General features: G+C 32.7%; 1 protein-coding gene across 1 annotated transcript; it reads right to left on the minus strand.

The window, feature by feature from the left end:
* Positions 1–561: 561 nt before the first annotated feature.
* Positions 562–12,157, minus strand: LOC131852001 (uncharacterized). The gene is made up of 5 exons (XM_059202567.1): positions 12,082–12,157; positions 11,250–11,432; positions 6,876–7,096; positions 2,210–6,320; positions 562–1,743 (listed from the first exon to the last, which is right to left on the minus strand). Exons 1-5 carry the CDS (start codon positions 12,155–12,157, stop codon positions 845–847), a joined length of 5,490 nt encoding a protein of 1,829 aa, XP_059058550.1. The 3' UTR covers positions 562–844.
* Between the last annotated feature and the right edge of the window lie 2,403 nt (positions 12,158–14,560).

Raw genomic sequence — 14,560 nt, forward strand, 5'->3', positions numbered from 1 at the left:
AAACTATCTGGAAAATACTGACATTTATCAAGGAAATTCTAAGATTTCTAAGAAAATATGCTTCATATGAAGCCACTAAATAGGCAATCTGGGTGATATATATAAACCTGCAGACTAATAAAAACAGTCATACTTAATAATACAAATTATGTATTTGTGTATGCTGTATTCTGCAAGAATCGAACCTGCGACCATTGGAAAAAGGCTGTGTATTAAGATATCTCCAACTATTTCTTATATGAGTTTTCGTAGTCGTGACTTAGTTTCATATCCTAGTAAGACTGAAATTTTCTACTCTGTAAACTGATTCTGAAGAAATTATTAATTTTTTCGGAAGTAGTTCACAGAATAGAATGAGATCTATATTTGAAGTAGCATTATAGGCACCGAGAAGGCAACTTCTTTTACTTGTTATCGGCACTTTATTTATAGTATCATTAATTCCAGTAGCTACAGTAGTATTGTTTCTTGCTTAAACATCTATGATTTCTCAAAAGAAATCTGTAACTTATTAATTTCTAAATAAAACTTCACTAATGGAATTCCATATATTTTAATAATGAATAAATAGTTACAATTACGTTTTGCTTAAGTATAAAATTAGATTCAGTATCTGTACAAATTGTACAAGTGTAGAATTATTCTAGTTAAAATTATTATGACAATGCTTTAGATGGTTTGATGATACTACGCGCTAATAATATGAAATGAAAATTTTAAAAAGATATTAAGGACTATGTACTTATTAGTAATCGAATTGTTTTGAGTATCAACTTACATTAGGTACTAGTAAATACTGTCATTGTTTTAAATTTCAATTAATTACACTTTCTTTCCTTTCTTTTTAAAGATCTGCCGTAAATGAAGCGTTTAACCTTAAATCTGGCACACTGTTCCTTCTGGGCTTTTTGGTCTTCAACTCTTTTAGTGTTATAAGGCCAGATGCTTTAGCGTCCAACCTTGAGTGGGATTTCGATGGTTCAGTTGTGGGCAGATAAGGATATTCACTCAAATAAGTCTGCGCACTTTTAACATGATTGCCATCTGCTAAGTCACTGATTTCAGTCACCGCGATTTCGTAGGGGCTTATTGTCCTATCAGTAATGTTCTCCATTGATCTAAAGGTTTCGAGCACTGCTTTCTTATGTGGAATTCCCCTCAGACTACCTTGTCTACTTAATTTTCCATCCATAACATCACTAAATAAATCTTCTACATTAAATTTCTCCGATATTTTCATTAGTTTACTCGATTCTTTATTTTCATTTTCTTGCATATCATTCCAAATTTTTGCGATTTCAGATGAAGGCATTGAATGTGATTTTAATTTTTTCTTAATTCTTTTTTGCAATCTTTTGTTTTCAGGAGATTCAGATGATTTACTTTGCAGCAGTTGTTGACATTCGCTTATTTTAGTAGGTTTCTTTACATCTCTAATTTCTTCTAATGATTGAAAGAACTCTTTTGCCATTTTGAAACGAGATTTATAATCTTTTTTGACTGAGTCCATGTCTCTTTCCGGTGAAGGTTCTATTGATTTGTTTGGGCTTTCGACTATTTCTAATTCAATATCGGATAGACTAATATATGTTGTTTCTTTGTCCCGGTTAGATGGTTCAAGTTCATAGGAGTTGCTAGTTTTAGTATCAGCGCTGTCAATACTTACACTTTCAAAACTTTTGTAACTACTATTTTCTTGATATGATTCCTGTAGCGATGAATTTGGTCTATTGATCACATTGACTGCGTCTGAAATAAATAAACATATTGTATTCTTTATTGTACTCTAAATACATATTTAATTACGTTCATTATAAATAATGTTAAGATAGGAAAAATAGGAGAATTATTGTAACATATTATTTTTTATGAAATTAACTAATAAAATTTTATAAAATAACTATTATTTGTATGACTGTTTGGACGTCCTCAGCCGACCAGCTTTATCGCAGTTGACACAGAAAAGACCGCGGCTGGTGGATTGATGTGGAAATAATTAAATATATGTCCAGATAAAAGCTAGGTATAATTGTATAACAAAGGTTATAGACCAATGGAATCCAGCATTCGAATTCGTCCACTAGTTTTTAGCAAAAGTGAAACATACGTCGAATCACCCATTCTCACAAACATTCGCGGTTATAGTACTGATAGGATATTTGTTACAAAATGTAGGTGAAATTAAGAATGTAGTTTAGAGAACACGTACCTGAAATAGACTTAATGCTATACAGTTGTTTTTGTGAATTTTGTATATTTACTTTACTGTGTTTTCGAGCTAATATCGGTTTCGGAGCAGTGTTAGAAGCACTTTCATAAAGCGATATAAAATTTTTCACGTTTATTTTTGGCAATTCATCACATGATTTATATTTATCAAAATCATCGTCGTATTCGTGAGACGTTTTATTAAATATGTCCATTTCTGATTTGCTAATAGATGTTCGGCAGAGATCATTTAATTTCTTATATTTGTTTTCCTCTTGATTATCTTTGTTTATTTGTTTCATTTGTTTGATAATATTTTTTACATATATGCTTTCTTTTTTTATTGGATCACTTTCTTTTACTATGTTTGATTCATTAAAACAGTTATTCCAAGAACTTGGGGCCATTTTCAATGTTCTATTCGGTAGCGACGTTTCAATGGAGTGTGTTCTATTTAAAGTACTTTTTATATCAGTGATATCTTCGTTACTGTCTAACTTTTCAAAATCTTCGTGTTTTCCGGATTCTAAAGTATTATTATCTATATTAGTAACTGTTTTCAGTGTAAGCTCTGATGAAGATTCATTTCGATAGTTATTTTTATTTTGATGAATGTTATGCATAGATTGAGATTTTCGGTTTGACCATGATAAATCTTCTGTATTCGATATTTTATGAAATAATGATATACGACTAGACACCAAACCACTATCTTGACTTGCACCAGTAACATCTGCTGATGACCTATCTGTGGTGCTTGGCTTTCCTAAAAAAGTATCTATTTTATTCAAAATTTGTTTTCTGGATGTTCCAAAAAATCTTTTTGGACTTGTTTCAAATGCTTTGAAAACTTCTTCCGGTAGCTCTTGTTTTCCTGGTGACGATGATTTTGGTTCACAGTAATTTTCCTTGTCTATGTTTTTATTGTTTAGTTTTAAGGGCTGTTTACTTTTTAGAGGCTTGGTTTCGAGAGAACATATTGTATTGTTTTCTAAATTAGTATCAAGTTTATTATCCCAAAAGGTTTTCCATTTATTTACCAATTTTATATTAGATTTTACTTGTTGGGTCGGTTTTTGAGAATCAGTAATTTCTTCAGTTTTAGTATCTATATCTACTGAAGATTTATTAAGAAATGAATTTCCGTTGTCATTACGACTTTCATCTGCTTTTAAAAAGTTTTTAACAATTTGTTTACCTCGTCGCTTAGTTAAGGAGTCATTGTTTCTTAGATGTTTTGAGGACAATCGTCGTTTCTTTTGAAATGTTGTAGACTCTTCAGATTTTGCTTCTATCTGACGAATTCTCTCATCCCAATATTTTTTTCTTTCTAGCACTAAATTTGTGTGTTTTCGGTCTCCAAACTGAATTTCGTCTTTATTTGTTAATTTATATTCATTTTGTACTTTATTGCTTTGAAGGGTCTGACTTGCTGAAATGGATTCAGTGACACTTGCCTGAACCTCAGAAATCTTTCCTTCCATGTCTTTTGGTTGTCTTTTCACATCTGTTCCAATTTCAGATGCCGAATTGACATATATTGTATCAACCGTGTATTCTTTTTTCTGTTTCGCTGTTTGAAATTGATGGTTCTCATTCAAACTTTTAGTACAACTGGATTCAGTATTAGGAAAGTACTCTTGATATAAGTCGTTTAGTTCAGCAAATGCCACTGTTACAGCATCAGTTTCAGAACGTTTTTCAATTGCATCTATCTGTTTTATATCCTTTATTCCAGATGGTATACTTCTGTCATTTTCTTCAATAATTGGAGTAAAAATAGGCCGTTTTGGTTCAAATTTACTTGGTTTTATATTGTGATCTTCATGAACAACAAAAACATCGTTTTTTAATTCACTACAAGTTTGCCATATTTCTCTCTCTGCTGGACCCATATTAGATAATTGTACTCGTTTTACTTCATAACTGACGTCACTAGGAGATGATTTCTGTTTACCAACTAATTCTGTTATTGGTGCATTATCGTTATTATTGCTATCAGGTGAGCTATTATTATCATCGATACTTACGTATGCAGAATCCCATGTATCTTTTTTCGGGGTATCATTTTGTGACAAATGTGTTGTCTCAATTTGATAGTTTTCAAGTTTACTATTGTTCTTAGATGCATATGAACTATCTGCCATTTCTGAATCTAAACTTTGAAAAGTAGAGCATATAGACAAATTACTGTCCTCGTCTTTCTTAATTTGATTCGTGTCTACAGGTGTTGTAAATATAGACAATTCGTTATTATTTATATTTACATCGGTTTTAATTTCCTCACTGCTTGTAATAATTAATGAATCCATTTCTGGAACAGGAGACGTAGCTCTAATTATAGGCGGCAATGAAACTGGGGCCCCAATTTTAAAAGCAGTAATTGGTAATGATTCTTTATAATCACTGGATTCTCGATGTTGATGTATGAAAAATGGATTTATAAATTCGTTATCCCCTACTTGTTTTGCTATTTCTACTTCAGTGTCTATATAACCAGGGTCGTCATGATTACGTACTTCACCTGATATTATTTTAAAAACTGGTGATTTAGGACGGGTTAAATTAATTATATCTGCATCTATAAATGGATTGTTGTTTGTCGTTGATGTTTCGTTATTTTCGTCTATTAATATTTTTATTAATGTATTGTCTGTTTCTTCGCACTGAGAGTTATTTCTTTCATATTCATTGGCTACGAAAGAACATAATTCTTTTTCTGTTTTATAATCATGTTGAAATATTTCGTTAATAAATGGATTACTTGCTGAATTTGTAATATCGTCTTGTGTATCATCTTGTGAATTATCATCATTGTAGTTTTGTATCAGGCAATATTCTTCCAAGCTGTCGCGAGCATCATCATAATTCACTTGACTGTATATTTTCGGGTCTTTCGGTATAGTGCTAGCGTCATAATTAGTTTTATGTTTTTCTGTCAAAATTGATACAGATATAGTTTCAGGTATAATAATTTTATCTCGACTGTCAGATATGTGATACGGTTTCATTGTTGTGTCAATTAGTGTAGAGTTAACTATATCAGGAATATCCTGTTTAGATCTAGGTTCATTATTACTATTTTCTTTATTTGTTGTGAATGTCTGTTGTTTACGTATATTGTCTACAAATGCTTTACAGACACGACTTGTAATTATAATTTTCCTGACGGCTCTTTGAAATTTTCTTATATCGTTGTACTTATCATTACTGGAATTTGATGAAATTTCGTTTATACCATTTTCATTATGTTTTTTTAATATCGATTCGTCTGCGGAAAGTCGGAGATTTTCAGTCATTAATTTTTTCGCTTCATTATCAGTAATTTTTTCTAGAGAGCCATTTTCTTTTAACAGCATCTTTTCAGTTACGAAGTCCACAATTCTTAGAACTACTTTTCTGTCTGTTTTTACATCGACTATGTCTATTTCTTCTCCGTCCTCCAAACAAAAACTTTCTCTCTCTAAAATGCCAATAATGTTATGAGACGCTGTCATTGAAAACGGTGAACCGACTATGTTTTGGCCTCTACTTGTTATAGAAATTTCGTATCTACCTTCTCGTTTAACCACATAACTAATCTTTGCATGGTCTGAATGTAAGTCTTTTTCGATTTCAATTTCATACTTGGTTTTTGGTATATAATAAGTTTTGTTCATATCATTTTTACCAAAGGCTCGTAAATATGTTGCACCTTGTGTTATAGGCAGTACACTTTCTGTGAAGTTTTGTTTATTTTGTAAGCCCAGTAGTTTTTGTCTAATTAACTGCGCTTTTCCAAATATAGGTGGCAGTACGGTCATACCGTATGTGTCTTTAGGTCCTTTAATTAAAACTGTTATTTCTTTTGGATCTAAAGATTGTTGTCCGGTCGGATAAATCTTGAAATGCATTTTATTATTTACTTGAGCCGCTGATAAACCAGAACCTCTTGCAACATAGTCCATGGAGAATTGAATAATTTCTAGAGGAGTTCTTTGGGAAACAGGTTTAGAAACAGGTGGTGTCAATTTTTCTAGGGCTTGCCGGATGCGGTCTAAATAAGTAGCTAGCTTCCATTCTTGATGCTTGCTTAGTGAGCCGTTCGATTCCAGCTCCTGTCGGGAAAAGACCTGAAATAAAAAAAGGATATAGATTATTTTTTAAATTAAATGATCATTCTAGAAACTACGGGTACGACTTGACGACTAATATCCGTAGTGCTGTTCATGATTATACGTGGTTACCATTAGGACTGCCTTATTTGCCATTCGAATTTAAAATACTTGTAAGAAACGTCTCATTTTATATATAATTAAAGGATAATGACAATTAATACGCTAAAGAAATTGCATGACGTGCATTGTGTTCTAAAATCATTTTCGCATTATTGCGAAATGAAACCATTAGGGACAGATTGGTTCGATGGTTTTTTTCTCTCCTCGTCAGGGTAAATTTTAGCGTTTATCATGGCGGGCACCTGTGGAGAATGATGAGTATGGGGTTAGGTTAGCTAGCTCATCGTGAAAAGTTTACCAGGAGCTTATCACGATGATTTCAACATGACCTAGTATTTTGTTAGCGTTGGTTTTATCAGTCCACATTTCTTACAATCCGATTCACTGTAATAGAACGGGCAGATGTACAAACAGTTTTTGTGTTTTATATATATTTAGCTAATCACCTACCGGCTCAACACCAAGATAATGGTGTGCTATTCCCTGGGCATGTGCCAAAGAAATTCGCACCGGCGGGTGACCTGCGCAGGCGCCCGGCATGGCAGAGTCCAGCACCCCGCAGACTATCCAGCCATGCCGCCATACTGTGTCCAACGCCTCCACTCTGACAGGTCCTACCTCGTCCAGCCATTGTACTACTGCTTGTTTTTGGTCTTCGCTCGAGAATACGACTGAAATTGTAATTAATGGTATATATTAATTACCGTATAATTACATTAATGGGCCAATCCAGTGTCGTTTGATATTAGTTATGAAGTTGACAAAGTCGGGTCAGATAATGAAGTTAGCCCAATTCACCAGAAATTAGCTACATTGGTTTCCAGGGGGGCCGCGTGGAGGTTGACCTGACATGGTAACTATGGGACTACCAGTCACTAACAACCTCTCTCTTACTATCAACCTCCCTTACATTGTACTTATGACCTCAGTGGACCATGTAAATACATGCAAAAGGCGTTTACAATCGAACAAAAGATAAAAAGCTTTATTCATTCAATTTTCGTACACAGTATTACAGTTTATAAAAATATCATAAATATGGAATTTGTTTTTAAATTAAAAATATTATGGATCTGTTGCAAATCATCATTGAGCCGCGGGTCATTAATTCTCTAATAAATTTATATTAAGTAGGGAAATTAGTTTTAGTCACAATTATTAGAAATGTAATGGCGGAAGCACTTTCGCTTCATGAAATTTTACGGAGTGTAAAATATAGACGTATAAGATACGTAGAAAATGCAATAGTCGGAACATTAAAAATAACGATACAAACCATAACGGAAGTACAAACCGTAAAACAGATACATAGTTTTAAATTTTTTTAGAACTATTAAATTTATGTTGTGTTTTAATTCACTACAGAACGTTGAATATTTTTATATCTTTGATTTTTACAATAATTTGATAATTGTAAATTTAAATAATATGGGATAAAAATGACATAATTATTTAGTGAATATTTAAATTATTTTATTCTTATCTATTGAATGTATTTCACCCTGACGTATAGGGGCAAGGAGATTGTTAGTTGTGTGGATAAATAATCCCATTGCTAGCCAAGTCAGGTTGACCTCCACGCGGTTTCCCCTGGATTACTGACCTGACCTCATGGTCATGTCATCCTCCACTGGCGCCCCGCCAACGTAAACCGTTAGCACAAGCGGGTATACCATTTCATTATAATAAAAAAAATAATTCCCGATGAAAAAAGAGGGGTGCAATAAATTTGTTTATTATTTTCGTTTGTTTGAAAGCTGACGCCGACTCGTCATTCGAGGTGATTCTTTACGAATTTACAGTTACCAGCCACATGTCGTATTTTTTGTATTATTAGGGAACACCCCTAATTTTACAATTGCAATATTTTTAAGTAGATTATACCAAGTTACAATTGAACTCAACAAAAAAACACTAACAGGTAATTTACAGCCTGTTAAACATACATTTCAACTAAAAAGCGGACCGTGAAAAGTTTAAAACATACATTGTTGTTGCTGAATTGGTAATCCGAGGTAATGAAATACAAAAAGCTAATTATAAATGCTTTGTTTATGCTCATTAACAAAAACAACAAACGTGTAAAAGATGATAGTCGCACAAATTAATCGTTAGGTTTTTTTGTAAGCTGACTGCCCATTTGATAATATTAATACCTATCTCGATGGTCTAGTGGTTTAGCACACCGCCTTACTTCCGATGGTCGCAGGTTCGATTACTCGCACAGTACAAACATTTATATTTATGAATATGATTGTCTATATGGGTCTGAATATTTTCTATGTATAATATGTATCTATTTACATAAAATATTTATTTTGTATCGGTCGTCTTACTAGACAACCGATACAAATACATAGATATATTTATATAACATAAGCTTTGCTTAGCTAGGGATTATTTGACGCTGTGTGAATTGACCTAAGATGTTATTATATAATTATTTATAAAATTCGAGTACTATTATTATGAATGTACGGTTTTGAATATTATTAAATAATCGTGAAATGTATTAGATTGGCTAGCAGTAGTTGCAGATTGATCTAGGCAAAACATTGATTAACTCATAGTCAGTGTACCGAGACGGTGATAAAATATTCCAATGCAATACTGGTTTCAGATTACTAACTTCAACCCATATATACGTGTTTACATAATATACATACCGACATAGATTATATAATCTACTAATTAAGTATGTACCTACCTATCCCGTTAAAATGATGTCGTGATCACTTCTAATAAGTATTTCAACGTACCTAATTGAAACGACAAATGGGCCAACTGACGGAAAGTGACAATCGTTGCCTATGTACTACCTCATAATCATGTATATAATGTTAGAGAGAATTAAAGTTAGAGAGCTCTCAGTTGACTAATTTCTTACTTTTCAAATTTAGAAACATAGTCAGTCGCGTGATGTTGGTAGCGTCACTATCATGCCGCCACCAATAGACATAAAAAGCAAGGGAACAAGGAAGGAACGGCTTTCTTTCTGTTCGAGGCAACCGAGACGACCTGACGTAGACTATGGCAACGCAATTTATGTGAAGCGTTATTTGAAGAGAAATAAAAATCAAGTACCGCTGCATCAACGTATCAGTTCTGAAACTTCCCTATAATAAACAGCCCCACAGACCAAAGGTAACGTCCGTTCTTGCATTGTAATTACTGAGAACTAAGGCATATTTTTACCATTAAAACGGAAACTGCATACAAACCTAGTTGCTTGGTAGAAATGAGTGAGACTGAGGTACCCACGTAAACGAATTTATACCAAATCTATATCGGTGTTTTTTTAAAAGATGTCATCTGTATAAGGATGTAAGGTGGGTGCACTTAGAAATTCATGCTGTTTTTAAGGCTACTTATTAAAAAATTACAGTTATGTTCGTGAGATCGCAAATTAGTTCTACCTACATGTATTTACGACGTAAACGTGACGCCGAGTCAGACATATTGTCATGTTGTCATTAGGCTTACCTAATACTGAAGTTTATTTGTCTAGTGATTAAAATAATGATAGAATTGAATACTGTTTATTAAAATTGAAAATAGTACTACTGTTTTTTATAAGTACATGCTCATATACGACTACTTTTTTAATTTAGATGATATAAACCACGGAATACTCATGTACAGTTATTACTAGGATACGTAGAGCTGTGGTTATTTATTTTCTAAACTGAGACATTGTTTCCTTAAAATTCTTTCGAATTGACACAAAAAGGTACAGGTATCCATAATCCAATTTGTAGAATCCGTGCGATCTCTATAGTCATTTCCGAAAGATAATCAAGTCCGTCTTTATGAAGCAGGACAACTGCTATAAGTTTGCTATAGATTTTTAAATAGGTCAAGAATTCTATCACGATTGACTGTAGAATGTACCCCTGTCACTTATATAATGGCGCCACTGGAAATCGCAAATCCGCTGAAGATAAATCCACTGCTAAGCCTTAAGTTCTCGACATTGAGAAAAGTCTAAACGTTTCTTGTCATGGAATGCGTTATTTACGACTTACAGTTTCTATACAAGAACCGATCTGTACGTCTGATGTGTAGGGGTCGATCTGTCGAGTGTACGTACAATGTCTAATCGGGCGTACCTTTCCATACCCAATATTTAACCACGCAACTTACTTTATATGCAAAGGAAGTGATTCATAGTAATTAAAACGATGTTTACTTTGCCAATATAAAGGCGTTCAGTTCTTTGAAGAACATAAAAATAAAGATTTTGAATTAAGCACGACGAACAGATACGAGGACGTACGTCGCCTTCAACTATAGAGTATCAGAAATTGTATAAATTATGTTTTATGTAATTAGAATGGCAAATAAGCTGACGACTTACCTGATGGTAACCGTCACCTAAATACATGAACAGCACTACGGATTTGACGTCATCAATATTTGTGATACCACTCCTGCGTTACAATTTCAGAGGAATAAAATATCATGCTTGCTCGCAGGGACTGGTCTGCTCTGATAAGTAACGTTGATATATTTTGTTAAGGAACTGTTCATTTATTGTCAACTTTGCTATACGGCAAAATTCCTAAAAATCTAATTCTGAACAATATTAATTAGAAGAGCAACACGCAAATTTTTTCTTCGTACTTCTTGTGATGAGTCTGTGTTTCGATAGTAGGTACAGTAAAAATATAAAGTAATGTAAAGTAAAAAATATGACTACTCAAAAGTGCTTATATTAAGTTTATTTGAATAAATATTATTTCTCTTCTATTCTTTTTTATTCTTATCTTCTAATTTCACTGCTTAATCGAACCCTACAACCATACATCTCATTAAAAAACTTACTAGCTCTGAAAGCGGAGTCAATATTCTTAAGCAGTTTGAAGAGGAAGCTCTGCTGTCCCCAGAATAAGGTAAGAAGTGTTGCCGGTGCCAGATAACGGAGGGTAGTGAGGATCACTTCAAGTGCTGCAGACAACATGCCTCGCTTCGCTTCGTACTCAGGATACTCGGGGATGGTGAACAACCCTGGAACAAGGACGTGAATTCAGTCTTCACTTGTTTATAAAATATAATTATAGCATTCGTAATTAACTTGAGGCACTATCGACTAGTTTTTTTTTAAATAATAAATCTTAACATGAGTACGTAATCTTCAATAAGCATAGAATGGTTAATAAATCTAAACTACATGATTGGCAATCCAATGGAAGGTTAATGAAGGATATAAAAATGTTTAAAATGTCTTACTATAACCCAAAAGTAGTAAGAAACTTGGTCGTTATGATGTGTTAGAATGAGAAACAAGGAAACGACCTACTTAATTGAAAACGTTACAATCATAATCTGTAATGACAGACATCAAACAAAATGTATTACTACCAGGGCCGCCTTTACCCAGGGGTTCAAGAAGTAAATTTGGGTAAGGGTTCCTAGAGGGCGCTGAGTGCTAGAATATAAAAATTTATAAAGAATATAATATAATATAAGACGGCCCTGTTTGCAACAACTGTTAGTTCCTAAGTCATTCCTGTGATATCAGTGTTATATCGCACCTTTTATGTAGAGTTACAGCTTATTTAAGAAGCTGTTTAGCGGCAGAAAGAAATAAGACAGTAACATCTATGTAGACGACTTGCAGTCTTTTGCAGGCATTTGTAAAATATAAAATACTAACCAATACTCCGCGGTTGTTGCACATCGAGTACATTTTCTTCGTAACCTTTCAACAAATCCGTAATTCTGTCCGACATTATTCAATTTTACTGTCACTTCTATATTGTTATTTAACCATCTTATTTAGATCTAGTTAGTAACTATTTCGTTTCGCAATGATATTTCGTATATACTAGAGTCACACAGAATGTATTTGCATTTGGTCTTATAATGAGAATAAGGGGTTTAAATATCTCTTTTCATGAACTTTAAACCGTAATATCTCGGCCTAATAGGCCTTTTGTTTTAAGAGCGAAATATTAACAGATTAGTTGTTTTTTCATTCACGGGTTATGTTAAGCAAATTCTATTATCATTTGTGTGAATAGCCGTTTTTAGACTTGGGTTCGAGTTTATATTCTAATATTTTAAATAAAGGCAATCTATTTCATTACTTTATAATATAATTGTTGTGTTTATATAGAAAACCTACTTATAAAATGATTTAATTGGCATTACACAAATCTTTAAGAAAAGCGAACATGCAAATTATTTTTATAAACTGTAAATATGTAGTGTATAAATGATTTCTCTTAATGAGACAAAGACTTAACAAGTAATAAAACACCGTTTGGAATTATTTAAAAATTCTATGAAGGATTAAAGAGTTTTTTTGTATCTTCACATTGTTTTGACGATATTTCGTAGAATTTTCAGATATTTTAATTTATACATTATTTTCTTGTTGTAGATTTGTATGTATGTTATATAGATTAATTCAGTTCATGATTACTTCTTTTAGGTAATTTGATGGTCAAACACTGACGGTCTAGCCGACTTATATAGGTGAACAACACTACGGACATCACGTTATCACGAGACATCCATGATGCCACTCATATGTTGTCATTCCAGATGTAATTTTACTATAAATGGCTTGGTATACATATTGCGACTAAAGCCTATCTCTAAGTTATGTACTGTAATATGTAAATGTTGAACATAATATTCCTGCTTATCATTAGATTAGGTACAATTTGAATATCACTATATAGATTATCGTTTATTAAAAGTTCATAATAACAGATAATCGGTGCTATTACTTGCATGTATCTGAAATATGTGACTACTTATGTAGATTAGGTATGCTAGATATTCACCCGACTTCGCTCGGCTTGAACAATGTAGTAATAATTGTTTACATTCATTAGTTATAATCAAAAAAATTGTTATTATACTGATACCGAAAGTAATATACACAAATTTACATCATCGTTATCATAATTATGCATATAGACATATACCAAAAGTAATATTAAGTACCAAAAGTATAAAGTCAGAGTCAACAGTTGAAGTGGTGAGTGCAACAATACATGCTGTTCGGGTTGTACCGAAACTATAAAGATTCTGATAGGTAAAACTGATAAATGATACTGATAGAAACTTGATTAAAACTGTATATTGAAACTTAAAATATAACTGATTAATGATTGTAATGAGTACGCGCGGCGTCCTTGATGACCGAATGCGAACTGATTTTAATGAAATGTTAATGTTGCGAAATAATGTACGATGCTAGCTCGTACACATGCCCTATATTTTTAATCCAACGCGAACGTAGCAATAACGGATTAATTTAGTTCGCTAGTGTGTGTTTCCATCATTGGAGAGTCAGTTTGAAATATAAATAAACACTTCAAAATTATTGTAGCAGGTATTCACCTGTGTCTTAAGAATGTCGTAGGAGTGGTAACATAATAAATATGTTGCAGTTTCGCTTCGTCATAACATGAGAATTATCACTTGTTATATTATCACTAGATTAGAGGTGTACAACCAAAATACGTGAACATTTTACCAAGTAGATATACCGAACTCATCACCGTATTATACACTTGGTTCTCCATAAATTTTCCACGACTATAATACTCTAACAATTACTAATGAAGTTAGAAAATATATGAAAGTTATTTTGGAGAAATACATTATAGAGGAATATATGTAGTATACAATATATATCTATATAATTTTAATTCGTTCATTAATTTTCAGAATTTTGCTGCGGTATTAAGTTATAAAGTTTATAAATAAAAAAATTGCAACCTCGCACAATTTGTATGACATTTATATTTAAGCGAAATTAATAAACAACGATTAAGATTTTTACCAACGACTTGATCAACGAATATGATTGAACGAACTTAAAAAAAGTATCCTATGTCCTTCTCTATTCCTAAAATATACGTTAATTAATCAGAGGGGCATTTTAGTAAGGAGGAATAGGGGGCCCATTGCTATCAAGTGGCCTTCATTGTTACCCAAGATGGGTTAACTGACTAAAAACAATAATAACAAAAACAAAACTAGGTGAAATTCTAATCAGTTGTTCTAAACTGAAAAAGTTAGCCGAACTGGACTGTACGTATAGTGAGAAAATTTTACATGTACAAGAGACCTGAAGGTCCTATATTAATAAATAATCTTGAATTTGAACTGATCCT

The sequence above is a fragment of the Achroia grisella genome, unplaced genomic scaffold (genome assembly GCF_030625045.1).
Source record: "Achroia grisella isolate CSIRO2021 unplaced genomic scaffold, CSIRO_AGI_Agris_v1 utg821, whole genome shotgun sequence".
Lineage (NCBI taxonomy): Eukaryota > Metazoa > Arthropoda > Insecta > Lepidoptera > Pyralidae > Achroia > Achroia grisella.